We start from the raw sequence: 26,918 nt of genomic DNA, 5'->3' as shown, positions 1-26,918 counted from the left end.
TAAGGAGACATAACTCCATTCACCTGCAGTGCTCCGGCCCACGGGGACTTCTCGCAGCCAAACTAACAGTCTTCCGTCTTCTCTTTCCCTCACGGGCGCCGCGGCAGCGGGGCCCGCGCCCCGACCTGCTGCCCCTACCCCTGCTAACAGGTGCCAAAGGCGCAGCTAGCGTGCCCGGGCCGTGCTCTCCCTCACCGGCCGCGGCCCGCCGGGGCGGTGCAGGCCCTTGTTGAAGGTCTCCTAGCAACTGCTCGGCCAATGGCAGCGGCACCGGGGCGGGGGTGTGCGGACGGCGGGGGGGGTTAACCCCGCGGGGCCCGCGAAGGGCCGGAGCGGTGGCGTCGGCAGCTGCGGGGCGCGGAGCGGAGCGAGCTCGGGAGCCATCTCTCTCCCCCGCCCCCGCCGCATCGGCAGCAGCCGCAGCAGGTGGTGCTACGCGGATGGGTGCGCGGGGCTCCTCCTTCCCCCTTCTCCTCCTTCTCCTCCTCACCGGCGGCTGGGGAGGAGGGTTCCGCGGGGCTGCGTCCCGCCTGTGAGGCGCGGCGGCTAACGGGCGCCTTGCGGCCGTTGGCGAGGCACGGCGCGGGGGGGAGGGGGCGGGCGGCGCGGCCGGGGCCGGGGCCGGCGAGGGAGTGGGGGAGCGCCGCAGCGCTCAGGTAGCGGGGCTGCGCGGGGCTCTGCCCCCTCGCCGCGCCTGTGGGAGCCTGGAGTGGGGCGGCGGAGGGGAACGGCGTTCCCGCCGTCTGGGCTCGCCCTGGGACGCTCCGTCGCCCGGGCCGGGGGAGGGCTGCGTGCGAGGGGGGAGCCTCCGCTGGCCGTGGCGATGTTGTGGATCTTGGCATGTGCTCCTTCTTGTCAGGCTCCGGCTGATCCGCAGGGACGAGGGAGAGCTAGGTTAGCGGCTTGGCTTTGCCGGCCATCCCCCCCGCCCCCCCCCACCCCCCGCTGGAAGGCCCAGCGTTTTGTTGATCTCTGTGGAGCTACAAGCAGCGGATGCTCGAAGAGGTGAGAGCCGTAAAGCTTTCTACTGAGTCAGGGAATTTGTGACTGCCCGGGTTTAGCTGGTAGTTTCATGTGATGTAAGAGTAGAGGTTCCATGAAGGATTTGGGCTTTTAAAATTCTGTTTTAAAATATTTTTTTCTTTATTTGCGGCAAAGCCCATTTCAATTTCAACATCAAATCATAATGCAAGATCAGTTTGTAGTATTACTGCATCCCCTACTTGTGTAGAACACTGCTGCTTTTTGTGCTGTCAACGAAATAGTTACACGGGGCTCCATATGCTACAGAGGTATGATAGGAATTTCAGGGCAATGACTTAAAATAGGGGGTATGTGAAGTAAAATGTGAATGTATTAGGTAATTTTTAATAGTGAACTTAGAGAAATGATTTGATACCATTGATGGGGATTTCAGATTATAAGTATTCAGGGGGGAAGATGTTCTTTCTGTTTTTTGCGGGGGGGGGGGGGGGGCGGGGAAGCTGTGGTACTAATATGAGTTATCATTTGGACTGGAGAGAGCATAGGAGAGGGTAATACCAGACTCATTGGGGTCAATATCTTGTCTCTGAAAGTGGCTGGCAGCAGATGCTAAGGAAAAGATTGTAAGTATAGGTTGGTTGTACAGCGATGCTTTTATTTGTGTATCCTCCCAGGATACTGCAGTCTGGAGCTGAAAGACCTCTGAGCAGAGGCTGTATCTCTCTTTTTAAATTGAATAGCTGCTGATGGATGTTTTTCAATGAATTGGAGCCAGTTTATATATTTAGCATTCACAGCACCTTATGGTGATGCAACTCCACAATTTAACTGTGTTTTATGTGGAAAAAATGCTCTTATTTTCCAGCTTTTGCGCTGAATGTTTCATTTCATTCTACTTAACTGTTGTGTTAAAAGAAGCAATGAATAATTATTTTCTGTACGTTTGTCCTATTTCTTGAGCTGTTTCCTCTTCTAGCTGAAAAGTCATAGCTTATTAGTTTCTTGTCTGAAAGTGTTGGTTGACCTTCTTGCACCATTTTCAGGTCTGTTCTGTCTTTTATACAGGGAGGTTGTACCTGTGTGTGATATTTAAGCTGGGGAAGCTTAGTGTTCATACAGAGACATTAAGATGATCTGTTTTCTGTCCTCTGCTCCAATGTTCTGTTAGCTGCCTGTGAGCTGCTATTTCCAGAGTACTAATCATAGTGACCCTGGGATCTCTTCCTGCATGTAAATACCTAACTAGAGGCTGTTGGTTTAAGTACATAGCAGAGTTGTCTTTTTCATTGTGTTAGTTTGCATTTATGAACATGGAATTTCAGCTGCTGACTTTTATCATCCATTTGCTTAGTATGAGGACAACCTTCTGCAGTTCTTGTCATTCAGAAAAACAAACACCCAGACTGAATAACTCTGTACAGTACATGAGCTTTCTCACTTACCTGCTCATCACCTTTTTAAATTTACTGAACAACAGAGATGCCTGCACAGACCCGTTTGGGACTCTAATTTTTGTCTCTTTGGGACTTTCATATAATATACTTTTATACCCTCTCCTCACCCCTCTTTAACTTATTCCTACACTTTGCCCTTCCCCATCTATAATTGGTCATTAATAAATCCCCTGACATCTTAGTTTAAGAGCTTTTGGTAGGAAACATTGAGAAAAGCTTTTTGGAAATCCAATTATGCTGTCTTGCCCAGGTATATTGGCTCATTCCTTCTTCCAGAGCACTGTGGCAGAGTTGTTAGTGTTCCTTCCTTCCACTGAAGATATGCTGACATTTCACCAGTCCTATTTGTTTGCAATTACCAAGTCTGTTTTGTGACACTTCTGGCTTGCTCAACAAAAACCTAGAATTTACAGGAGAACCATTCCTTGAATTCTCTGGCAATGTTTAGAGAAAGTAGTTACAGTTGCCATCTTCCATTCCATGCCTGATTTAACTTACAGGTTACATGCTACTGAAACTTGTGAGTTTCATCATTTCTGAGATCTGGACTACTAGTTCTGACTCTGCCCTGTAAATATTACCAACTTTAGGAACTAGTAAGGTTGGGGTTTGTTTTGTTGTGGGTGTGGTTTTTTTTTCTCTTTCTTTTAAAAAGTCATCTGCTTGCAGAGACAGCCAAGCTATAAAGTTTGGCTAAAGTTTAGCTAAATCTGAGGAAAAGGAGGAAGAACTGCAGAAGACAGACCCAAGAGGAAAACCGCAGGACATCTGTGATGTGGGGAGGTTTGGTAGCAGAATGTTCTGCTCCAGCTACCTGTAGTAAGTGGCTTGTGAATGCAAACAGAGGAATACAATTTTGAAGATTAACAGAAATAGTGCTATTGTTTAGTAACAGGAAAATGCTAATGTGAAGATCCATAGTGTTAGTTCAGAAGGGGATAGGAATTTGGGAGGCAGATGAAACACTTCCATGTGTTTCAGTTTTTTCAGTGATTGCATTAACAGTATTTCAGTCATCTGTATATGTAAAAGGTAGAGTTGAATCTTGAGGTGGTAGATTAGATTATATTCCTTCTAACTTGAGTGTTTGAGGCAAAGACCATGACAGAACAGTGATCGAATACTGAATTTTGTCAGATGCAAGCGTATATTCTTGTGTGGTTATATGTGTTGAGAAGATCAAATAAACATTTCTTTTCTTAAAACTCTTGGGGGTTTTTTGTTTGTTTTTTTTGAGTAAAATGGAATGGAAAAATGTAGTTGGGATTTTCTGAGTATGATATGCTCAGAATGGAGTGGAGGCTTAATACCCGCAGGCTAGGTGGTTTGACTTGCCTTTTCACATCACTTTTGGCAATACTGAGATGTTTAGCTGGAAATTTGACATTACTTAAAGTTCCCATAGAATGTGGATAAGTGGAGGGATTCCCCCACCCCCATTTTGCAGTCAATAGAATAACGATTAAATTGCTGCAGTCTTATAAATGTGGGAGGAAAGATCTGGGGTCTGCTTTGATTGCAAGGCCCATCATTAAAATTACAATATTAAGTAAAGGTCACTAAAACTGTAATAGATTTTTAGAGGAAGGAATTCTTTCAACTATACAGTTATCACTGGATATGATATGCATATTTTAGTGCTAATTGTAAACTGTGTTATTAAAACAGCTGTAGAGAGAATAAGTGTCAAAACTCTAGGGGAGAAATGCATGGACTTTCATGGTGATTACATGAATTAAAACAAGTATATGTCTTATGACATTATCAGGGATATATTTGTAAACCTACAATGTCATGAGTGTACCCTAAATTTGCATAGACTGATGTGTCTATCTGGATAAAAGCTATCTGTGTGGCATCTGTGGATTACTAGACAAATGTAAAAGCTTTAAGCAGATTCACAGCTCCTTTTGGGATATAAATTTATAGAAGGAATCATATTGCCCTTTAAGTAAATGCTAACTATGCCCTGCCTCCCCCTGTGTGTGCCCCCCCCCCGTTTTTACAAGTTGAAACATATACCTTGCAACTTGTAGTAGTATTTGAAATATACAGAGAAGGAATGTTTGTTTGACAATTTCTGGATGATACTGACTTTTTAAACTTTTTTCCAAGACACTGGGGGCAGGTAGAAATCACCTCTCCAAAAATTGCCTTTCCCTATTCTCTCTACCTTAGGGGGGAAAAGTTTTCTGTGTTACCAGATACTGCATTTCCCATTTGTGTCACACCCTGTGTAGGTTAGAGATGACCAGATGGTGTAATATGATCACAGCACAGTGCTGTGACAAGCGATTCTCTTCTGATTGTCTGAATGAGTTTTACAAACCCAGTTACAACTGTTCCTTTTCAAGTTTAAGCATGGTATTAAGAAATTCTAAGTATGCTGCATTGTGTAAAGTTTATAATCCTACTTCTTACTGCTTGTGATTTTTGAGTTGTGATATGGTCTGAACTCAGGCTTACTTAATCAGATTTCTATCTTGAATCTTGCCGCATTCATTGTCAATCCCTCCCCTGTCCCCCAAAACACAAAGCAGTAATTTTAAGAACCACTGTTTTCAGCTCTCTGGGTTTTTGAAATGTACTATTTTTGAACTTTATTCTAAACTTGTTCTTGAAAAGAAAGATGTGTTTGTTAATGAATCATGTAGGAATTTGTGGAACTATTCCTGTAGCTTTTTGTCAAAATTCCCTATGTGCCTTTCTAAGAATCAAGTTCTGGTATGTTATTACCATGATAGCTTTTTTTAAGTTTGGGGGGTTTTTTGTACTTCACTTGTTCCAACAAGCACTTGAATGCCTTGGTTTGATTACTGCTTTCTTAGTATTAATCAAGCTCTCTGTGATTTTAGTGTAAGCGTTTTTGGGGGTGTTTGTGGTTTTTTGTTTTAGTTTTTAGTTGCAGTGGGATGGCCCTGCTATTGTACTCACGCATGTGAAATTGGGTCCCAGAGACTAATTTTTTGACAATCCACCTAGGTCTTGTCCACCCCAGGAATTTCTTGCTGGGGACAGGAAGTGACACTGCCAACTGGCAGAATTTCATCTGGCAAGCACTGCCTTGTTACAGGTTTTTGGGCAAGTCATCGAACCTGTTGGTGAAGTAACTGCAACAAATCCCTGTGTAGAGAGAATGGGCACAGAAGGAAAATCATTAAGTAGTTACAGCAGTTCTGGCTGTTCAGTGGTTCTTTTCTCTCCCACCCGCATTGTCAGATTTTTGACATTAGTATGAGATGCTGGGAGACAGCAAAATTTGACTTTTTTTGCTTCCTATTGTATGTGTTTTCCCAACCAGGGTTTGAGGAGGGGATCCCAGAAAACCACAAAGCCTTCTTACTACTTTTGTTTGGTTAAAGCTTTTCTGTATTAACTAGGATAGCCTAGGGAGATCCCTAAAGTACTTTCGATCTTATGTATTATTTTATTATTCTTCCATAATTACACAAAATACTGCTTCAGAGTTACATATTTTCTTCCTCTTCATGAATATGTTCCCTGGTGTATTATGGTGGTTAGAGAGAGTGTTGTAGCGTACTAAAGGTGAAGAGTCCCTTCTGAACACAGTGTATCTAAATTAATTTTCCATCCACACTGTCTTCATCAGGAATGCTCATCTTTAGCTCTTGCATACTTCAGTGAGGCTATTTTGAGCCGTGTTGCTCCAGAGGAACTGCCTAGACTGGGAAGGAAATGTATCTGATTGATCTTAATCACTAGATAGCTTTAGAAGTCATGGCTAAGGTCCTGAACTGTCAGTAGGAGCCATGTGGAACTGATGAGATGATCTTAGCATGGGACTAAAGGCTTGTAGCATTCCCTTTTGCAGCTGATGTGATTGTTTTGTTCTGCACATCTGAGTTTAATTCTAAATAGAGTATGTAAAGATGATTCAAGTACAAAATGCTGACCATTCTCTGAAATGATTACTGCTTCAAAGCTACACTCTTTGATGACACATAACACTTTAAGATACTTTGGGGTAGTGGTTTAATAGTTGAAGGAAGTTTTTTGGGTTTGGTGCTTTCCAAATCTTGAAATTGCTGTGGGCAGCTTTTACTCTGATGTATTAAACAGTGTGCAGTGTACTGCAGGTGGCCTTTTCAAGACAAAAGGCTCTAGAGCTTTCAAGGTTGATTAATGTGAGAAGAATATAGTTGCATTATCTGGACTTTATTGTACTGCCCATGTGTTCTTGCTGTCTCTGTCTTCACTAGACATCCTTCTGAGCCTGAGTTTGTGCATTAATTTTCTTTGTGTCCTCTTGTTGGTGTACCTAGAAACAGTGCGTCACTAGAGAGTAGTCTTGATAAAGCATCTGCACTGAATGAATCTGCATGCAGCTTGCAGGGCTAAAATTTAGATAATACTTGCATTCCCACACCTGGACTAGTCCTGTTTCTGCTTCCAGTCAAACATTGTTTGGGGTGATAGATGCTGTGTCAGAATAGTATTGTCAGTGTAGAGACACCTGTGGGTTGGTAATACTGCACTTTGAGGGAATGTGGGTGATAAGATCTCATAATGGGTATGCAGCCTCTTAAGGAATAAAAGCCAGTTTGTTTGAAAGTAATGGCATATCTGAAATATGAGTAGTATTTTTGTGGACTTTCCAACAGTCCTTAATGGAATTTGTGTGTCTTGAGTTTCTTAACAACCTTTTGAAATATCTTATTAGAATGCAGGATTGCGACGCCAGTAATGAGAATATACTTGTAGCTTAATTTGCATTCTTTTTCCCTTATATTTGCAGGTTTCTCTGTCTGATGGATCCAACAAACAAAGCTAACATGTAAGAAGTATGTCCTCTTAATTTTTAGTTTGACTTTGAATTCCATTTTTAAAAGCACAGGTGTTTTGGATGGGTGGAAAAAAGGAAAGATTGCCTTGCAGATTTCTGCTATGAAGTCAATTGTCTTTAGAATCTGAATATTCACTTAGGTCATTTCTGGACATCTTGGTTTTACAGGGCAAAGAATTTAAAAATGTGCATAAATGAATATGGGCAGAGAGAAAGCAGAAAAACCCATTTTTTTAACAAGAACAGCCACTAGATTGTTGCATTGACTGTGTTTTCTTGCTGCCTTACGTGTACTTTCTCATGTGTAATTTAGTAGTTCCTGCAAGTTTTCAACTCATCTGAAGAATAATTGCTTACCCTTTATATCCAAATAAATTTTTGAACCTGAAGAAATATTCATCCATCTGGATATTTTATTTCCTAGTGCTGAGCATTCTGTGCACCACTGTGATCGTATGATCTCTTAAAAACTTGGTGTTACTTTGGGCACTGTGTTCCGTGCTTTGAAATGTTGATAAGGATTATTACTGTCTATGTGTTCTCAAGAGACCTTATGGATAACGGAGCACGCTTCCCCCAACACACACCTTGTTTTTTCCCCCAAATGATAGCTTTTTTCCACAGTGATTAAAAATACAAGGTTTGGGGTCAGAAATTTAGAAGTCGCTTATCCAGAGTGCATTTATTGGAACATTAGCGAGGGGGAGGAGAGGGTTAGGGGAGAACATCCCTGTGCTCTAAAGGTCTACAGAGTCCATCTAAAACTGACTTGAGATTTTGTTCCAAAGTGTTAACTGAAAAAAGGGGGCCTTCTTTCCTGTCAGGTGGAAAGTTTGTTTCCCTGAAGTATCATTGTTCACATAACAGCTGATGGGTTGCACTGTCCAAATCTTAAGCATCCAAACTGGATTTTAAGTTTCCAGCAGTGTGGTAACTCTAATGCTATTATGTGCCTTCTTACTGGGAGGTGAAGGTAGGGTGAGGGGACAATTGCTTTGTTCTTTCTTATGAGTGTGTGACTTTCCTTCGGTTTCCAGAAGGCCAGTGCTGTACTGAGTGGCTGTGCCAACGGGGTAAGGCTTCTCCTATTTGTTTTCTTCAACAATTTTAGAGGTTCTGCAAAAGAAGCAAGCAACTTGCAAGGGAAAGGCAATATAACTAAATGTATAAGTTAACCATTTAAATGGTTAAATATTTATTAGAAGTTCCTTTGCCCTCTCTCTGCCAATATATCTTGTCTAGAGCCTTTATTATCCTTCTCTTTAAGTAATAATCCCACTCAGATTTATGTTAAAACTTCATATAAGTTTATCCTAATAACATTGCTTCCTGGTTATATGGGAGGAAAATATTTAATATTTGGCTTACTGTGTTTTCTCTGATGTACATCAACAGAAACAACTGAGTTATCTACAGTGTGAGTCTTTATTATTTTCATGTGTGTGTGGCATTTTAGCTTTAGTTAATGATTTACAAGACTTAGTTAAGTTTAAGCCTAAATATAGATAGATGCATCATTTTTTACAGCGTAATATTTGCTTTGTGCTTACTGTGTTCCAAATGCTGTGTAAAGAAGTAGAAAAACTTCATGTGGCTCAAGTCCAATAGTCACTCTTCTATGCCTGGTTTAATCTTCTAGCTGTATGAGCTGCTATTGTTAATCTAAAATGCTCTTGCTATTTTAGGAGATGCCTACGTAACACACATTGCCAGCAATTGTACTAAATACTTCACTGCTGAACCAGTTGCTCAGGTACCCTGCCTGTCTTTGTTGCTATGGGAGATTGGAAGACTATTACTGTGCCAGTGCTGTCATCAGGTAAACTAGTAATATTTTGAATTTGGTGGATTTGCTAACTTTACCAGTGATGTTATAGCTGCTAAAGAGAGCGAGATTGGAGTTTCATGCATGACATACTTGACTACTTAAGCAGAATGTTAAATAATGTGTAGTACATACAGTGCTTTGTTTTGGATTGAGTGCTTACAGAAATGCTGCTGTAAAATACTGTGCTTTCACATATATATAAAGGTTCTAAGACTTTTCAGTCACACTTTTTTTAATCACACCTTTCAGGATATCTTGTTTTCAGAGGTTTCTTTACATGTTCTAAATTCTATTGCCTTGTAAATTGATTACAAATTTATTAAAGTAGTAAATATTTTCTTGCCTGTTTCTACCTAGTGGAAGAGTAAATCACAGCATACACTTAATATGAATAAGGATACTATACATTCTATAAGAATTTCATTAAATGCACAGCTTTTACATCCGTGTGGTTAAAAAAAATTGTGTTGTAGCAAGCCAATTAGGAAGAAAGGTTGGGCAGTTTTTTTCTTGGTGGAGGAGTAAAATTTGAAAGGTATAATACCTTAAAATGTTACTGAGTCTTTAAATCTCCAGTGGAAATTTATCAATTTTTTAATTGTGAATTGTTTCATATGTCATTCTAGATGAAATTCTGAGCTCTAGACTTGTAAACTTCTGTAAATAATAATTTGAGTAGTTGGGGATTGTTTTTTTTCTTTGTATGTGATGTGTAACTATTATGCCTGACTTGTTTCTTAATGTTTTTAACTTTTAGATAGCAAAAATATTTTTCAGTATACCTCAGAAAAAAAGATATCTCCCCCAAGCATGAACTCACAAGTGCTACGCTTGCCACTGCCTTCATCCAAAAGCATGCATAGCTTTTTCAGTGCCTTCTGCACAGAGGAGAATATTGAACAGAGTATATCCTATCTCAACAGGGTAAGCCAGATCTTGTTTATTGGAGGTTGTGTGAAGGTGACATTAAATCAATTGTGGTAGTAAAGATTCACTGGATTAAGAAGGCTTCTTTCAATGCTCAGAAGCCAAAGTTGGTGGGGAATAGGATTCCCTTCCCCCCGCCCTAGCATTTCACCTGATAATTGTTTCCCTCTCTTGGAGAATTGTGAGAGATTGATCCAGTTATTTATTCCCCATCCCCCTTGTCTTTTACCAGGAATTGACAACATTGGGCTTTCCTTCTATTTATGCGGAGTCCAAAGGAAAAGAATTAAATTTAATATCTATCATAAATTGCATGAATGAATTGCTTGTACTGCAGCACAAGAACCTTCGAGCTCAGGAAGAAGTAGAAATGCAGCATCTGAAACTGGGTAGTGATATGGATCACTTACAGAACTGCTATGCTAAATTAAAGGTAGAAAACAAGATAATTCCACCAATATTATGCAGCACTTATATTTAACAGATACTGTACATTCTTAACAGTGAGTGCTTTTTTTGTTTTTCTCCCCAGTACTAATCTGCAATTGTATTTGTATCTGCATTTTTGGGTTTTTTGAAGTCTTCCAGCTGAAAATTCCTTAAAGTTAACAAAATATGAATTAATGAGAGAACTGAAAACTTATTGAGAATTGTGGCCTCTTTGATCAAGGAAGAGGGATGACTGTTTGGATTGGAAGTGTTAATGTATGCTGTGGGTGAAAATGTTAAACATTTCATATCATTCAGTATCACTTAAAAGGATACGCCCAGCTCTAAAAGATAAATTCCTAATATAATCGTAACCAGTAAAAGTGTAGGTAACACTTCTAGTGTGTGTGACAGGGTTGTCATCAGTCTTCCTCCATATCTGTAGCTTTTTCCATGTAGTTTTTTTATTGTTGGAGTCCTTGGATAGCTGACTACAAAGACTCTTTGTAAGAATTGCTCAGAAGCTGTTGTCAAAACCAAAGTTACTAAGCTTCGTTTTATCACAAGATAAGTACATGCACGAGGCCAGTCACTGTGAACTAGCTGATATATTGGAAGTTCACTGCCTATGCTGCTTCATCGGTACTTGTATGTGCAGTCATATTAAAGTATTGTCTTTCCCTTGATTCTGTCAAGAAAATAATAATAATTTCAATGCATGATTTGGGGCCTTTTAGGCTTGCTTTTCACTAGGGCTGACCAGGACTTTCTCCTTGACAAATACTGCTGTAGATACTTAAAATCATAGTCTTTGTGGTGAGATTGGTCATCCATGTAGAAGCATGTCAGTGTGACATTAAAAATCATGTGTAACTGCACTAATTTTTATACAAACACTATATAATGTTGGGTTCCAGAACACTGCAGTTACTTTCCCTAGACAAATGGCTTGTGGGGTGGGGGGGAAACTTGTTAGTACTACTTCAATCCCAGGGCATTTAATTTAGCTGTCAGCTTGTAAGGTTTCCCATGCAAATTCTTTCAGATACCATGCAGCAATCCTCTTGACTTCACTATTGTGTTACCTATATTCCGATGTGGTTTGCTTAAAAGTTCTTGTTGCCTAAATATCTCTACACATTTGTAGCTCACTACATGTACGAAGAAAAAGAGCTTGTATGTAGTGTTTGGCTCTGTTATTTAAGTTGGTGATTTCAGGTTTGTTTGAGTCTCATATTTGTGGAAAAAAACTTCTAAAATGCTAGTTTTGCATAATCTGTTATAATGAGATCATCTGTCTGGCCTTAGTCTGTATATGTGAAATGTCCCATTTGCTTTGATATGGTCACAGTCTGCATATCTGTGTTAATTGTTCCCTTGATTATTTAAGCATTCCAGTAATACTGTAGTCCCAAATTCATACAGGTTGCTTAGTATCCACCTCATTATCACAGTATAGATATACTTACAGAATCCTGACTTAATGAAAAAGTAATAACTGTATAAAATAATATCCGTTAAATACCAAGCCAAAGTTTTGTTTCTTGTGGGGCAGGAGTGTTTCTTGTACTGAAGAGTCATGACTCTTGCTCCAGAAAATAGAACTAACTTGTCATTGAGAATGCAAGATCATCCCCAAAACATCAGAGATCAAATATATAGGCTAACTTACTTCAAGTGAGGTGGTGTGGCAGTTTGGTTTGGGTGGGTTTTTTTTGTTTTTGGCTTTGTTTTTTTAATCCTTTGCTATCAGTTCTTATTGATACTGAACTATCAATGCTTTTTCTAGGAACAGTTGGAGTTATCTAAAAGGGAAATAGTTGGACTTCAGGAAAGAGACAGACAACTGCAAAGCAAGAACAGAAATTTGCACCAGTTACTTAAAAATGAAAAGGATGAAGTGAGTTCTCTTCTACATTAACAAGTCATTACATAGATATTCAATAATACGATTTTTTGCAAGGAGTACTGTAATTGTTCACTTTAAATGTTTTCTTTCACCAAAGTGAAATTGGCATGTTACATAGGGATAAATAGGTTCTGTAAGGGATAGGTCTAAGTTACAACCATGGCAGAGAGAACTGCAGAAATGCACATGTACAGTTTTCTGAGGCTTTCTATACTTTTGAGCATAGCTTTATCTTAGAATGTTTAAAAATACCAAAAAGTAGGAGGGGGCAACAGGATTCAGTCACATCCTCAAACCTATGTGTATAGAAGTTTTTCTTTGGTGGTTTTTTTGGTTATATTGTAGAGGAGAACAAAAGACCAAAAAGAAGGGAGGTGGGGGGGAACCCAGCCCAAAAGCATGGTCTCATTAAACTTGGGAGACTTGGAAGAGCCAAGATCAGAAAACACTTTGAAATCCAAGACACTGCTTAGTTTGGGATTTGTTTCCAGTGTGCCCCTTCCCCCCCCCCACTGTACTCTACCTGGCTCCTAAGTTTCTGTGAGTGTTCTCTGTGTTCACAAACATATTCATACAGTTAGCAATCATAGTACTCTCTGTATGTAGTGAACATCCTAAAGTTCCAGCTTAAAATATTGAACGTGCTGTATATTTGTAAGGTTAAAACTGATGATTCAAAAAAAAAAAAAAAACCCAGGTATTGATAGTACAGGCCAAGAATGTGCTTTATGATATGCTTTAATGTTCTTTTAGACCAAATGGAGTAGTCTGTCTTCCAGCATCCTGGTGCCCAAAAGAAGAAGAGTTTATTGTGGGGTGGTGTTTTTTTTTTAGTGTAAACCTAACAAGCATACTTTAGAGTTAAACTAGATCCTGAACATTAATTACTGAAACCAAAAATGTCTTTCCTCTGCTCTGATCAATAAAAGTGTTTGAAGAAGGTTACATGAATTGCCAGAACATTACTTCAGTTGTACGTCAGAGGAGCTATAGTATTATAACATGTTGCTTATGGTGTTGGCTTCTGCAGAAAAGAAACTAAATTCCCCATGATAAGTCTGAGGTCAGAATCCATGGGTTGGGAGAGTTCTCCTGATTCCTTTTGTCACTTCCTTTCACCAGAAATACAGTTTAATAGAAACATCATTTTGTTTCATGTATTTGTTTTGGTTTTCTGAAGAAATTTATGTGTGTTTGCTTTAGTTGAAGAAATACAGTTTTTGTGGGGTTGCTTTTAGGTACAGAAGTTACAAAACATAATTTCAAGTAGAGCTACACAGTACAATCATGATATGAAGAGGAAAGAGAGAGAATATAACAAATTAAAGGAACGCTTACATCAATTAGTCATGAACAAAAAGGATAAAAAGATAGGTAAGTAAGCTCTGAATTTTACTACAGCAAAATAGCATGTTCTGTAGTTTAAAAAAATGTTTAAATTTGGTTCTAGGTATCTTTAAAGTCAATATGGCCCTCCTCTTGTAGACTTTTATTTAGATGTTAAAATCTTACATAAGATGTAATATTTCATGTTATCTGACTGTGTAAGGCTAATGAACTTTTATATTGTGTTCCATAAGATTGTCTACCAAGCACAAACCAAGATGGAGATCTTTACAAAATGAGTTTCTTACTAGGGACAATTACTTGGAATTAATTCCTAAGCTAAAGCTGTGTCTCCTTTGCTTTCTTGTTACTGCTGCCATCACAAGACTTTGGATAGTGTCAGAAACACTGTGTTATGCCCACCAGTTACAATCGGGAAGGAACACTGCATGAGCTTTTTTCCCCTTGAGATATTACAGTCTACTTGTGTTAACAATAAGCGATGAGAAATTTTAGAGAGGAAGTAACATAAGATAGACATAGCATCTAGTGCTATGTGAAATGAGGAGAAAAATCTCCTTTATCATATGAGTACTCATATGTTGTGCTGCCCAAAAATTGTGTTCAAGATATTCATCAGTGCTGTTTAGCATGAGTATAGTTTTTTGTGGTGTGTTGCTGAAAATAGCTATCAGTATTATGTAATTGATAAAAGTATCTGCACCTTTTGGTTCATATAACTGGCCTTAGAGTATTTACATAACTCTTCTCCAGTGGAAGGGAAGTCCTGCTCTTCCTCTCTTATCCCTCCTGCCACCTCTGAAACACTCATCTGTTTGCCAACTGTAGTGCATGTTGTATTTTAGTAAGCTGGTTTAGTGAACTAAACCAGAAGAAAACTATTCATGTCATTGCCAAGTTGGTTTTCTGCTGATTTAGTTTTCTGAAAGGGCTTGTGGGTAAGCCAAACCAGGTTAGGACACTGTAGCAGGAACACCTATCTTGGCTACAGAAAGTCTTGAGGTATCAGCTCAGTAATCTCTAAAAGCCTCACCCTGAGCTCAGCAAAACTTGTGGCACATTCTTGACTCCAGTTGGCTGATACTAGCTCAAGTATCAGTGAGGTCAAAATAACAGGGTTTTAACCTAGTTACTGTTTGCTTGATAGCTAACTAGAATTGAGCTTGGGCCACTAATCTGTAGTGATGTTGTTTTGGGGTTTTTGTTGTTGTGTTGGTTTTGTGGTTTGTTTGTTGTTTTTTAATTCAAATGTGGACAGAGAAGTTTCTTTGTTTTGAGGAACACCTTGTGAAACATCAGAGTATTGCTTACTTTAAACTGGAGATAGGCTGAAATAGGGGTGAAGGTGTTACTAAGAAATGCATAAAAAAGGTAAGACGGGATGAGAATATATCCCTTTGTGAGTTTCCAAACACAAAAATTATCTTCTTTCCTTGATTATCTTATTCTTACTTTGTGAAGCAGGGCAATGGGGTTTCATATGGGTTTGAAGATTGAGGGGGATATTTGGGTAATGTGGTCTCTTGACAATAACTACGTGTAAATGCAATGTCATCTGAATATTTATATATTTGCATGTTTCACACTTTGAAATATCCTTTTCATTTGTAGCTATGGAAGTCCTAAATTATGTTGGTAGAGCTGATGGGAAGAGAGGTGCGTGGAGGACTGATAAGACAGAAGCCAGGTAGTTGTCTTAGAACAATGTTAATTGAAGCATATATTATGGCTGTTACATTGTTACTGTAAGACTTCTTCTTCCAGAAATGAAGAAGAAATGTACAAAGTTCTGCTAAGTGATTATGAACAACGCCAAAAACAGCTTTTAGTGGAAAATGCTGAGCTGAAAAAAGTTCTTCAGCAAATGAAGAAAGATATTATTTCACTTCTTCCTCCACAGAAACAGAAACCTAAAGAAAGGTCTGAAGATGGGCCAGTAAGTATTCTTCAGTAAAATTAAATCTGTGTGGTAGTTTTGGTATAGTGCTGGAGTAATTTGATCATTAAGAAAAAAAAAAGAAGGTATTGCAGTGGATTACACATCCAGTGCTGTGCTTGAAATCATCCATGTTTAAATGTTCTACTGTCTGTGGACAATACCCAGTGCATTCTTCCCAGTCAGTCAATGGAAAGCTTGAAAGTATACTTTGAAGTAATTTTAAATGCAGTAGGTACCTGTATGTAATTCTGTATAACAACACATTTTGGATTTTGTCTGCCTTCCATACTAAGATGTTGATGCTAGCTTTCAAGGTGCTTATGCAAAGAAATCAGGCTTTGCATAGAATCCATGGGGGTGAAGGAAATGTAGTTAGGGTGCGCTCCTATAGTACATGGATTAGAGTAGCTGTTAGTGCCTCTTACAGAACTGCTGGTATGTTCAAGGAAAATGTTTGATTTCAAGTGAAATGGTTTGTGGGGTGTTTTTGTTTCCAGGTTTTAAGTATTTCTTTGTTTACACAGGATACTTTATTTTTATGGAACAGCACACTCCACATTCATTGTTTACCAGAGAGTTTGTTTATTCCTTTTGCTGATTCCTTGCTAGATGTTGCAGTTCTGTCTTGATGTCAGAGTGAAGTAGGGAATAATCTAGAAGGTTAACTTGAGCTTTCTCTTAGTAGGAAGAGAATGAGTATCCTGGGCATAAGAAAGAGTTGAAATACAGAAAACACGCATAAAGGCTAGATTCTGGGAATCATTCAAGATCGATGGTGTACTAGTAATAGGATATTAAGAGAATATGGATACTCTACAGAACAAAGTATGAAGTATTTCCTATTACAGTAAATAGTACATGTTGGTACATAAGAATATGTGTAGATGGATCTTTCCAGAGTGTGCTGTTTCTGTGGAATCTAGAGCTTGCCATTTCAGAAGGTCCCCTGTCCTGCTCAAGTTGTTGTACTACTTCCTTTATTTCTGAGCCATTTCAGGTACATTTGTCCAGCCCCAGACTGTGCTGTGTAGAAAAGTACTAGACTGTCTCTGGCCACTCCTTTGTAAAATGTGAATAACTTTTTTAAACTTCACCGGATGACTCGCCCCCTATACTATACAGAATTACTCCCATGTGTATTTAGTGAAGTAGTCAGTAATGTGCAGTATGTTAAACTTTACCTTAAAAGATCATCATGTAGGATGTCAATAGATCTAATTATTACTATAGCTCAGCAACAAGAAATTGATCTCCAGTAATGGGTGTTGGGTATAACTTATAGTATAAAGCATAATCTGGTACCAGTTCTGTAAATGGTCGTTCTGCTTCTAGGATTCCAGTGAGGCTAGGAGTGTTTGGCACAGACTCGAGTACACTGTGAAAATCCAGCTGTGGGAATGGGATCTTTATGAACTTGTGTATTGAAACAAACTTGAAGAAAAACTGGGACTTAGTGCTCTGAAATTCACTGTTCTTGGGTGATTAGACAAGTATTTGTTAACTGTTGTAGCATTAATAGACTACTAAGAAAATACTAAAAGCCTGCACTGAAACTTCTAATTAGTTCTCTTGTAATAGTACTAATTAACCAAATTAAGCAGAACAACTACTTACTAGATAATAGTAATTTCTATTAGTAGAATAATAATAGAAGTGCTTACTCCATGCAAGTCTCGAGTGGAGTTATTTCAGCAGGGTTGTAGGGTGGTGTGGGGTTTTTGGTTTGTTGGGGGTGGGTTTTTTGTTTTGGTTCGGGTTTTTTCCTCAATTTATTTCATGCCTTCTCTAATTTCATGCCACTCTAGAATTGGGGATAGTTTTTTGTCATGATAGGGATACTGCTTAGTTTTTTTTTTACATTTGTCAAATTAATATAAACAGGAAAAATGTTGCCAAAAATCATAGTTTTGCAGAAATAAATTATATATTTAAGACTTAGTCTATCCCACAACGTGTATTTTACATGGATTAGTTTTTTGTTTAGAAGTACTGGTTTACTTTGTGAATGTCTGAAAACAAATTTCTGTTTAAAATATTGCATCTGATAGTTCATGCTTGTCTGTGGCTCTTTTAACATTTTGGTATGAAGTCTGAGCTCTTATTGAATTCCCTTGAAGAATAAAAAAAAAAACAAACAAACCCCAAACATCATATTTCTAAGTAGAAATGCTAATTCATATTGATTCTTAGAAGGAAACATACACCTTGGAGTGTGGCAGCTAGTGATGTAGTTGCATCATTTATCACTTTGCTTCCTATCACAAAATAACAGCCATGATACTAGCCAGACTGTCATATTATTGCAGTACTAGCCAGAGGTCTACTCCAGACTGGGCTTTCATTGTGTTAGCATATATAAATATAAGTAAAGGAATAAGATGTTTCTTTATGAAGTGACATAAAACTTTTAAACCAACAACAACAAAAAACAACCCAAAAAAACCCCAAACCAAATACCTGCTTTGTTTTTATATCTGTTGTTTCACTCCTTAAGATCTCCTGTGATCCAAGTTTGAAAGAAAGTGCTTACTGCATATGTAAATTAATTACTTTGATGCATTTGAACTTCCTGGTTTTGTACTTCCCGTGCCATTTTTCTTATCTGCTTGTAGATAAAGGGGATTGTATAGAATTGTTTAGATACTTGAGTGGAGTATTCATACCAGGTATTCAAACAGCTATAGCTTTTCAGTTTAAATCTACGAAATTGTCCTGGGCTAGTCTTCTCTCAACCGTTTAGACTTATGTTTTAACTCTTCGAGACAGCATTCAGGTTTGATGTTTCAACAGTAGTGTAAAATGGAAGTGGGAGAAGGAGGTGCTAGTTCCACTCTACCTTCAGTGTGTTACGGGTTTTTTTTATCATGGAGAAAAATAAGGCAGAGAAATTAATTCTGAACAGGAGAAAATTTTTGTCTTAAATCCTGTTCATGCTGCACAGTGAGCTTATGGGCAGCTACCACTTAAGTTTGACAGTAGAACTCAGCAGTCTGAACTTCTCTAGCTTGAAGATGTGTGAGAGTGAGTGAGTCTTGCTAGCTGATACACTCTCTCTGTGGTGGGGTTCTGGGGACTGCCAGGTCACTTCTGTCTCTTCAGCATTATGCTGCCAGGGAACTGAACTCCCTGACAGTCAAATTTCCCTGGATGGAAAAATCTTTCCTGTATATAAGGGTTTTCCTTCTCTTCAGTAAATTCAATCCATATACATATTTCAATTAACAAATACATGTATTTGGAGTGGTGGAGTGGTTTGCAGCTTCTTGTTTCTGCTTCTACAGGTGCTGTCAGACCTGGAGGAAGACATTGGAGAGTTAAATAAAGAGAATATGTGGGAACTGTCTTGTGAAACTGTGCGAGAGCAGCTTACCAACAGCATTAGGAAACAATGGAGGATGTTGAAAAATCATGTTGAAAAGCTGGATAACCAAGGTGACGTTTAACTGTATTACGTGTACATGTAAAATGCTACTGATAATTCTATTTCCTATCATGCTCTTAGAATTTATTTTACTGACTGTCTAAGCTAAAAGGAAGCTAAAATGGCAGGAATTGTGACCTGGTAGACTTTCTCAAAGGGCTTGTGATTGGCATTTTTCTGTGTGAGTTTTAATTGTAGGTAGTTAGGGAAGCAATTGCATACCAAGCCTGTTATCATGAGAAACGACACAATTATAGTTTGACACAGTAAACAGCAACTTTCTAAATAAACAATTATTTCTCTTTTGAAAGTACATGCCCTGTAGTAATGTTTGTTGCCTTTCCTCACCTTTTTGAGATGTTCAAGTAATGCAGATGTAACAATTTGAAGTAACTGGATGCAAAATATGTAAATCCTTCTCAGGAGTCCAGGCTTGCCACATCCATGCCTCTGAGGCTTCTTGTGGCATTCTAAAGTGAACTGGCTGATGGTATGGTGCTGGACTCTCCTCATTTCCAGCTGTTAAACAGCATTAAAAGACGGCTAAAAATATATAAAATTCTTTCCTAGTATTATTTTCCCATGCAAGCAAATGCTGCTGCTACCACAGGGATGTTTGCAGTCAAGAATAAGACTGAGGTCACACATGCAATTGCAAATAAAAGAGCAGATGGTCTATGAGAATATGTTTATACCATAGAAAGGATTTTAAGAACACTTGTTTTGAGTAATACTTGATTTGGTGTAACTAACTGAAAAAATAGTTGTAAGCATCAGGAAAAATGTTTCAAGTATTTGCTGTTTTCTTGGAGTCACTTTTTTTTTTGATTTATAGAGATGACCGTAGTCTAGTCCTTTAGGATTCAATTAATGTTCAACACTGGCATCAGGGGATCAAAACTTGGCTCATTACAATCACTGTGATAGCTATACATGAAATTAAATAAAGCAGTATGTAATTATACAACATAGATTTTATTCCTCTCTAATTCATTCCCTTACTAGGATGAAAATAGGCACACAATTTTGTTAGCTCTGTTTCTCCTTCTCAGGACTTGAAGGAAAAGGCTTTCTTTTTATATCTGTGATAAATATAGTTACTGTCTTATTTTTATGAAGACACAAGCCCTTCAAAAATAGGCTCAGAAGAATAGGCTAACAGCATGTTAGTGAAAAGAAGTCTTCAGTTGTCTGATTTTTCTTTTAAATAACTGCTGAAACAAGTGGAGTTTTTTCTGTGACACTTGTATCGCAGTGCAGGCGCTTGGTTTACCTTGGGGACTGTGAAGCACTTATGTTTTCATTGCCTCTTTTTCTGAACTGGATTGTGTGCATAATTACATGTGTAGCACCAATTCTAGATCTCTTGTCTCTGATAGAAGTGCTTTTGAATACACTGTGCATCTGTCTTTCAGGATGAAACAAATACAGTCTAAAACTTTTTGCTATTGCTATGAGTCCCTGATATGAGGGATTTTTTTGTTTTGTTTTTTAAGTAGTTCTTTTTTCCCCCCTTAGTGTCACGTGTACATTCAGGAGCTTTGAATGAAAAAGATGTCATTTCAAGAGAAGACCACGAGCTGGAAACTGAAAAGCTAGAGTTAGAGATTCAGCAATGTAAAGAAATGATCAAAACTCAGCAACAGCTCTTACAGGTAGTAGGCTTTAATTTTTCTTATTTTTCTCAACTGAATCTAAGCTTTTTTGGTTTTTTTTAATATGACACTTTTCTCACCTCTGAGCCTTTTTCTATTCTTTGATAATGCTTTTTAAATAAAACATCTTAATGGTTGGTCTGAGTATAGGTATGCTAGTGGGTTGGTTAGTAATTTAATGAGCTTGTAATCCTGGTAGGAATAATTTTGGGGCATAAACAAAAGTGAGGAACGCTGATGAGGTCAGCTGCCTGAACAGGGACATTTTGCTTGCTGTCTGAAACTTTTCCCTCACCAGGCACCAACTTGATACTTACTACATTTTTTCCATATTAAATGTCAAGCATTTTTCTGATACAACTGAACCTGTGGAAATACTGCACCTCTTAACAGTCACTCCCAAATTAATGTTTGTGTCTTTTGTTGCTTTATATCTGCAGCAGCAGCTTATGTCTCCATGTGACGATGACACCACTCTGTTACTACAGGACTGCTATTTGTTGGAAGAAAGAGAACGTCTTCAGGAAGAATGGAGACTATTTCGAGAACAAAAAAAGAATTTTGAAAAGGAACGAAGAAGTTTTACAGAAGCTGCTATTAGACTAGGACTTGAGGTATTAGAATAATTGAAAGGTATTAGAAAAGGGAACTCCTATGGAAGATGAGTTACAACTGTTAAGTAGCTTTACTGTTCTACACAAAGTGCAGCCATCCAACAATATCTGTTTGCTAACCCCTATAGAGGAAGAACATTCCTATACTGTACAAAACATCTTTGGTCACTGTAGGAGATCATTCTGTTGGCGTTTCAAGAAAACCAAGGGTTTTTGTGTGTATTGGAAAACAGTGGTTGCAACTGGAACAACCCATTTTTGTTTCAGCTTTTGAAATGTCTGAGTACTTCAAAAAATCAGCCCACTTATTCACTAAATCCTTTATTAGATGCTGCTTAAGTTTGGGTTCCTACAAAAGCAAGGCCTGTGCAAATTTCAGTCAGACTTGTCTGCAGGGTTGAATTCTCAAAGGTACTCAATTCCTAAACTTTTGTGAAAACCAGTGACTGTTGCAGAAACGCAAAGTAATTGCTGCCTTTCCCTTAGTAGGATTATTCTCTGTTCTGTTCTTGTAGTTAAGATGGCCAGTAAGTACACGTACTAGAAGGCAGTCACGGTAGATGTGTCTCTAAATGAGCTCCAGCATGTGTCTCCTTTGGTCTAGCCAATAGTTAGGGCCAAGAACATGAAGGGGCTTACAAGTTTAGCAGGGAAGGGAGGTCATGATGATGTGGTTGTGAAACTATGATGGTGCAGATATGACAAGAAAAAAAGACATTGAAGGAAAAAAGAAATAGACTTTAGATTTATTGCTTACAGAACTGCTTGCTTTGACACACAAAGGAGAAAGTTGGAGTGGGATGCAATTAAAATTTATAAAACTGTGGATTCAGTTGGTCAGACAAAAGCAGTACTATTGTTCACCAAATCCCTCAAGATTAGGACTAGAGGGAATTCATAGAAACTGCTTGAAATTAAGTCCAAAACATATCCAAAAAAGGTACGTTTTCATATATCAGGTAGTTGACTTCTGGATTTTGCTGCCATAGGAGACTGTGAAGATAATCAATACCAGCAGGTTCAAAAAGCAGTTGCCTAAGCTCATGAACAACACATCCACAGATGGATACTAAAAGGAGGGGACAAGAGGGTGCCTTCCAACATCTCTAATCAAATGACTTTTGGGGCTGGGGACCTCTGAGGTAATGCACTGCAGAAGTGGCCAGGTTCATCTGATCTCATAAATAGCATCTCTTGTGGCCATTGTTGGAGACAGAATACTGAGGTGGATGGACAACTTGTCTGACTCAAGACAGCTTTTTTATTCTTGTGCTGTAAAATTTACTGTAAAGAACATAAAATACTTCAGATTTTACTTGAGATACTGGCACAACAGTAGTTCACATGGTGACAAATATTGACTCAGACCACTACATACAGATATGTATTCTTCAAATTTTCATTTAATTTTATTTGCATTTTAATGAGTTTGTGAATTTCATGTTGGACCTTGAATTCAGCTTTAAAAGTCTCGAGTGATAATAAATGATAATTGTTTGTCCAGAAATGTTTAGGACTACATTGCAGCATAAGTGTAACTTCATACTTAAGCATTTTAACAAGCAGAAGCATGGGTAAAGAGAAGCAATGCTATGAGCTTTGTAGGTGTTTGAAAGTTTGCACTGGAGTTCAGCTTGCTCTATTTTCTACTGACATAGTAGAAATAATTTTCTACAATGGGGACATCCTGTTTCACTGATGGTTTAGATGAAATAGCTTGTTGCCTGATTCCAGAGCCATTGGATCTTTTGGAGGTTGTCTTTTAGCCATTGTTTTCCATTTCTGTGCTCAGAGTGATTGGAAAATGAAACAACCCTGTTTTTTCTGCCCCAGTTTCGGACAGAAGTAATCAGTGCTATTTTCAATGTCATTTTTATCTGTTTAGGAAAAGGCTCAGGGCTGAGGATTAAGCAGTAATCCTTATTGGCAGCTGCCCAGAAATGAGGGCTACCTCCAAGAGGTAGTGCTACACTGAGGGAGAAGGGGAGCACAGGAGGCAATGATAGGAGATTGTGTCACTGGAGTGGAGAACAGTAAAATGAGAGGATTAGTGAGACCTCTGTGAAACAAACCATGGGGTCTGGCTTATAAATAAATACCTCCTCAGCTAATCCTTGTTGGATTCAAAAGCTTGCTCACGTGACTAATTCTGTGTTAAACTGCTGGCTCTCCTTAATTACATGGACATGTTACAATTTTTGCTTTCTTAGATAGTCCACATTAAATTGATGCTATTCTAAGTTGTTCCTGTGGTCATAAGTGTACACTGTCATTTATTTTCCTAGAGAAAGGCATTTGAAGAAGATAGAGGAGCGTGGCTGAAGCAACAGTTCTTAAGCATGTCTACTGATTACAAGCACTCTGAAAATGTGACAACTCCAAGTGCCTTCTTAGGAAGCAAGTATTTGGTTCAAATTATGTTCTTGTAATGTGTTTCTTTTCCCCCTTTCAACCAGAAGATGCAAATATGAACAAAACTATTAAAAACCCAAAACTTCCCAAGACAAATTTACCATGTATTTGTATGCTTCTACCTGTCAGGGTAACTGATGGTTCAAAATCTACTTTTTTAAAAGGGAATCGTGATAACTTTCTTCCCTGAATTACTTATGTAATGAATTTATATTTGTGAAGTGATCTGGTGAATGTCAAGTACCTGACAGCACAGCTGTTAAGAATGGGGAACTTTTAGAATTACTAAATTAAATTAAATATGAGCATATTAATTGCCAAGGTAGTTGAAGAAATCGTGACCTATAGAGATCTGTATAGATTAGAAACAAGTTTTGGAAACAAGAGCATCATAATGTGAAGACAGCACATTAATTATTTGAGACGAGGTAATATTAAACATACATACACATATTCAGTAAAAATCCTTTGGAAAAAGAAATAGTGAAAAGAGGATAATGAAAATAGAGCAATAAACAATTAAATTTTAAGATTCAAGTCTTCATAAAGGAATAATTTCTTTAGAAAAGATAATGCAAATATGGCTATATGACATACAGTTCAGAATATTGTTTTTATTGAAAGTATTTTTTACTTCCTTTCTTCTATAACTCTTTTCTTTCAAGTTGGTAAGTTTATTTCCCATCCCCTCATGCCTGAATATGCATGTGCTGTGTTTTGGTCTTCACCACTGAGTCTTCAATACTTTGAGGTGTGTGGGGGAGTAAGATGAGACAAAAAAAAAAAGGGATGGGGGAGGAAAAAGTAACAGCAATCTCTGTTAAACAGATTCTTGTTGTGGCAGCCAACATTTAAAGATAAATGTGTGAAACACCTGGCAAGTAAAGATAGCTTGAATTTGTATTCTTGTTAAAGTAGCCTGCCTCATGTCTTCTGGGTTCTCCTTGTTTCTTTGTGCAATTCCTGTAGCACTTCTGTAAGTGTGAAATGAAATGATCTTCCACAGTAGGAAAACTTTTATTTTTAGGAACAGAATTGAGATTGGCTGTTGCTCATGAAGAATAACTTGATTTAGTGATCTGTGAGCAACTTGAGATCTGTTTAACATTCATTGTACACTAAAGCTTTTGATTTGTAATTGCCTTTTTCCAAATTCTAGTGTTTCTGGATATATTTAATGCCATATTTTCTCTTCTAAATGGCATTCTTCAATCTTACATATTCTAATCTTAAGCTACTGGATAATAGTAATAAAAACAAAAATATGTCTGTCACACAGAATCATACTCCATTTGGATATTACTCCACAGGTTATTAGAATTGTTTAATGTTAAACTTTCCTTTTTCACAACACTTGTCCAAAAGCTCTTAATTCTGTAGTGCTGTGATGAATACTGTAGAATACAGAATCATTCTGTATTTTTTTCACTTCACATGAAAGCTTTGAAATCTAAACATGAGGAAGAGTTAGTGGGGATTGATCTGGCCCTGCCAAGTTTGACCATGTCTTTCCATTGACTTTAGTGATGGTTAAGCTTATATAAACACTAAGGCATCTAACTTACTGCTTTTAATTTTTTTCTATACTCTGGCAAGTTTGCAAGTTTTAATGTTGGTGTTAATTACTGTATATGCATGCTGGAGAAGTTTTTACTTAAGGAGTAAAAAAGCTTTATCAATTGTAAAGTGAGAAACTTTACATTTGAGTGACTTTAAACTTCAATATGACTGTTTGCAGCAGTGGTTGTGTATGTAAATGCTTCATTTTCAGACTTCGAATCCTATCTTTAACATAACTTCATTCAACAGCATTAAGTGTACTTATGAAATTTTATCACAGATCTATAACAATAAGATTTATTATTATAGACATGCCGTAATATGTGGGGTTTTTTAAAGCAGAAGACATAAAGAAGCAAGTCTTTCAAATGTTTTTGGTTGCAGTGTAGTTTAACCAATGATTGTGTATCTCTTAGGTTCTGACCAAGACAATCGGTTAGCAAAATCTACATCTCAGCAAAGAAAACCTCACTGTATGTTGAGTGGTCCTGTTTCAGCAGAACCTTGCCAGACATCTCAGTATATTACACATAACAGGTATCTGAAATGATGTTGCAGATGATTATTTTTATAGTGCTAAACTCTATGTAGAGCACAGAGACTAAGTTGTGATAACTTACAGAAAGCCTAATGTAAGGCTTACGATTGATATATAACAACATATTAAACATTATATCATAAAAACAGTATTGTGTTTCTATCTGAAGCATAATTTACTTGCATTGTAACATTCTCTTTTCCCAGTTTCAGTGCTGCATCAAAAAAACCCACTGGAGACAGCAAGTCAAATCAGTGGGTGGAAAGTGACAAAGAAGGAACGGAGTAATGCACAAAGTCATGGGAAGATTCTGGAGTTGGCACTCTGCTATGTAGAAACTTGCACATAGAACACCTGCCTTAGACTTCCTAGGGTTGCCTGCTGGGTTTTTTGTTAGAGATTTGTTCATAAACTTACCATTCTAAAGTGAAACAGAATGCTGTGAGTCTGATCATTCTTCTAGAGGATTATGTGGTGATCTGGATTGTGGCGTGTGTGTGTATGTGTGTGCATATGGCTTTTATTTTTTAGACCATTTTTTGCCTCTTTGTCTTGCAACTCTTGAAAGAAGATAATTTAAGATGATATAAAAGCTTTGATATTTTTCTAGTAACAGAAGCTCTGACTCTGTGAATGAAGCAATGGTCTGAAACTTTGACTGTAATGACATATTGGATCCTAATGTTACCTTTCATCACAGGCAGAGATAGCACTTTTAGAAATTGTTTAATTATTGGAAACATTCATTTATGTCTCAAGTGTAATTGGCATTAAAACTTCTTTTGCTTCAACTTGAATGTACAGTATACTGTAGATTTTTAACAAAACAGGTTCTATATTTATTAAGTTGCGTGATTTGAAAATACCTCTTTGATATTTCAGATGACTTAAAGCGCAAAAATCTTTATATATTTGTAAATAGACAAAGTGATTATGCTGAGAAACCATGAAATGAAACACATGCATACATAATATTATTTTACATGGCATTTTAAATTGTTTTATAGTGATACTCAGTTTACAGATGCATTAGGACTTTGAATGGTTCAGTCAGGAACCAAATTATTTCAAATGTGAACAATAAACGTGTAATTCTA

General features: G+C 38.0%; 1 protein-coding gene across 5 annotated transcripts; it reads left to right on the top strand.

The window, feature by feature from the left end:
- The first annotated feature begins 318 nt into the window (after positions 1-318).
- On the top strand, positions 319-26,918 carry SSX2IP (SSX family member 2 interacting protein). Of its 5 annotated transcripts, none has more exons than XM_072867384.1 (17): positions 319-426; positions 860-1,005; positions 7,195-7,233; positions 8,280-8,315; positions 8,928-9,061; positions 9,828-9,994; positions 10,230-10,430; positions 12,216-12,326; positions 13,574-13,709; positions 15,294-15,369; positions 15,447-15,618; positions 18,903-19,053; positions 20,561-20,697; positions 21,138-21,311; positions 23,597-23,708; positions 25,700-25,820; positions 26,028-26,918. In XM_072867384.1, the coding sequence occupies exons 5-17, from the start codon at positions 9,019-9,021 to the stop codon at positions 26,107-26,109; spliced, it is 1,683 nt and encodes a 560-aa protein (XP_072723485.1). In that variant the 5' UTR covers positions 319-426; positions 860-1,005; positions 7,195-7,233; positions 8,280-8,315; positions 8,928-9,018; the 3' UTR covers positions 26,110-26,918. The 5 variants fall into 5 exon arrangements, with proteins under 5 accessions (XP_072723485.1, XP_072723484.1, XP_072723487.1 ...); XM_072867383.1 differs by having other exon boundaries at positions 7,195-7,240; XM_072867386.1 differs by lacking the exon at positions 860-1,005 and having other exon boundaries at positions 7,195-7,240; positions 21,186-21,311.

The sequence above is a fragment of the Ciconia boyciana genome, chromosome 7 (assembly GCF_034638445.1).
Source record: "Ciconia boyciana chromosome 7, ASM3463844v1, whole genome shotgun sequence".
NCBI lineage: Eukaryota > Metazoa > Chordata > Aves > Ciconiiformes > Ciconiidae > Ciconia > Ciconia boyciana.
The sequence above is the reverse complement of the archived record's forward strand: the minus strand, read 5'-3'. Positions and strand labels throughout refer to the sequence as shown.

What these genes read in the sequence shown, in the direction of transcription:
- SSX2IP (XM_072867382.1), top strand. Translation starts at nt 9,019, where the DNA reads ATGGGAGATTGGAAGACTATTACTGTGCCAGTGCTGTCATCAG. An exon ending in TGTGCCAGTGCTGTCATCAG is followed by an intron (nt 9,062 to 9,827) that starts GTAAACTAGTAA and finishes TTTAACTTTTAG; the next exon opens with ATAGCAAAAATATTTTTCAG. An exon ending in ACTGCTATGCTAAATTAAAG is followed by an intron (nt 10,431 to 12,215) that starts GTAGAAAACAAG and finishes TGCTTTTTCTAG; the next exon opens with GAACAGTTGGAGTTATCTAA.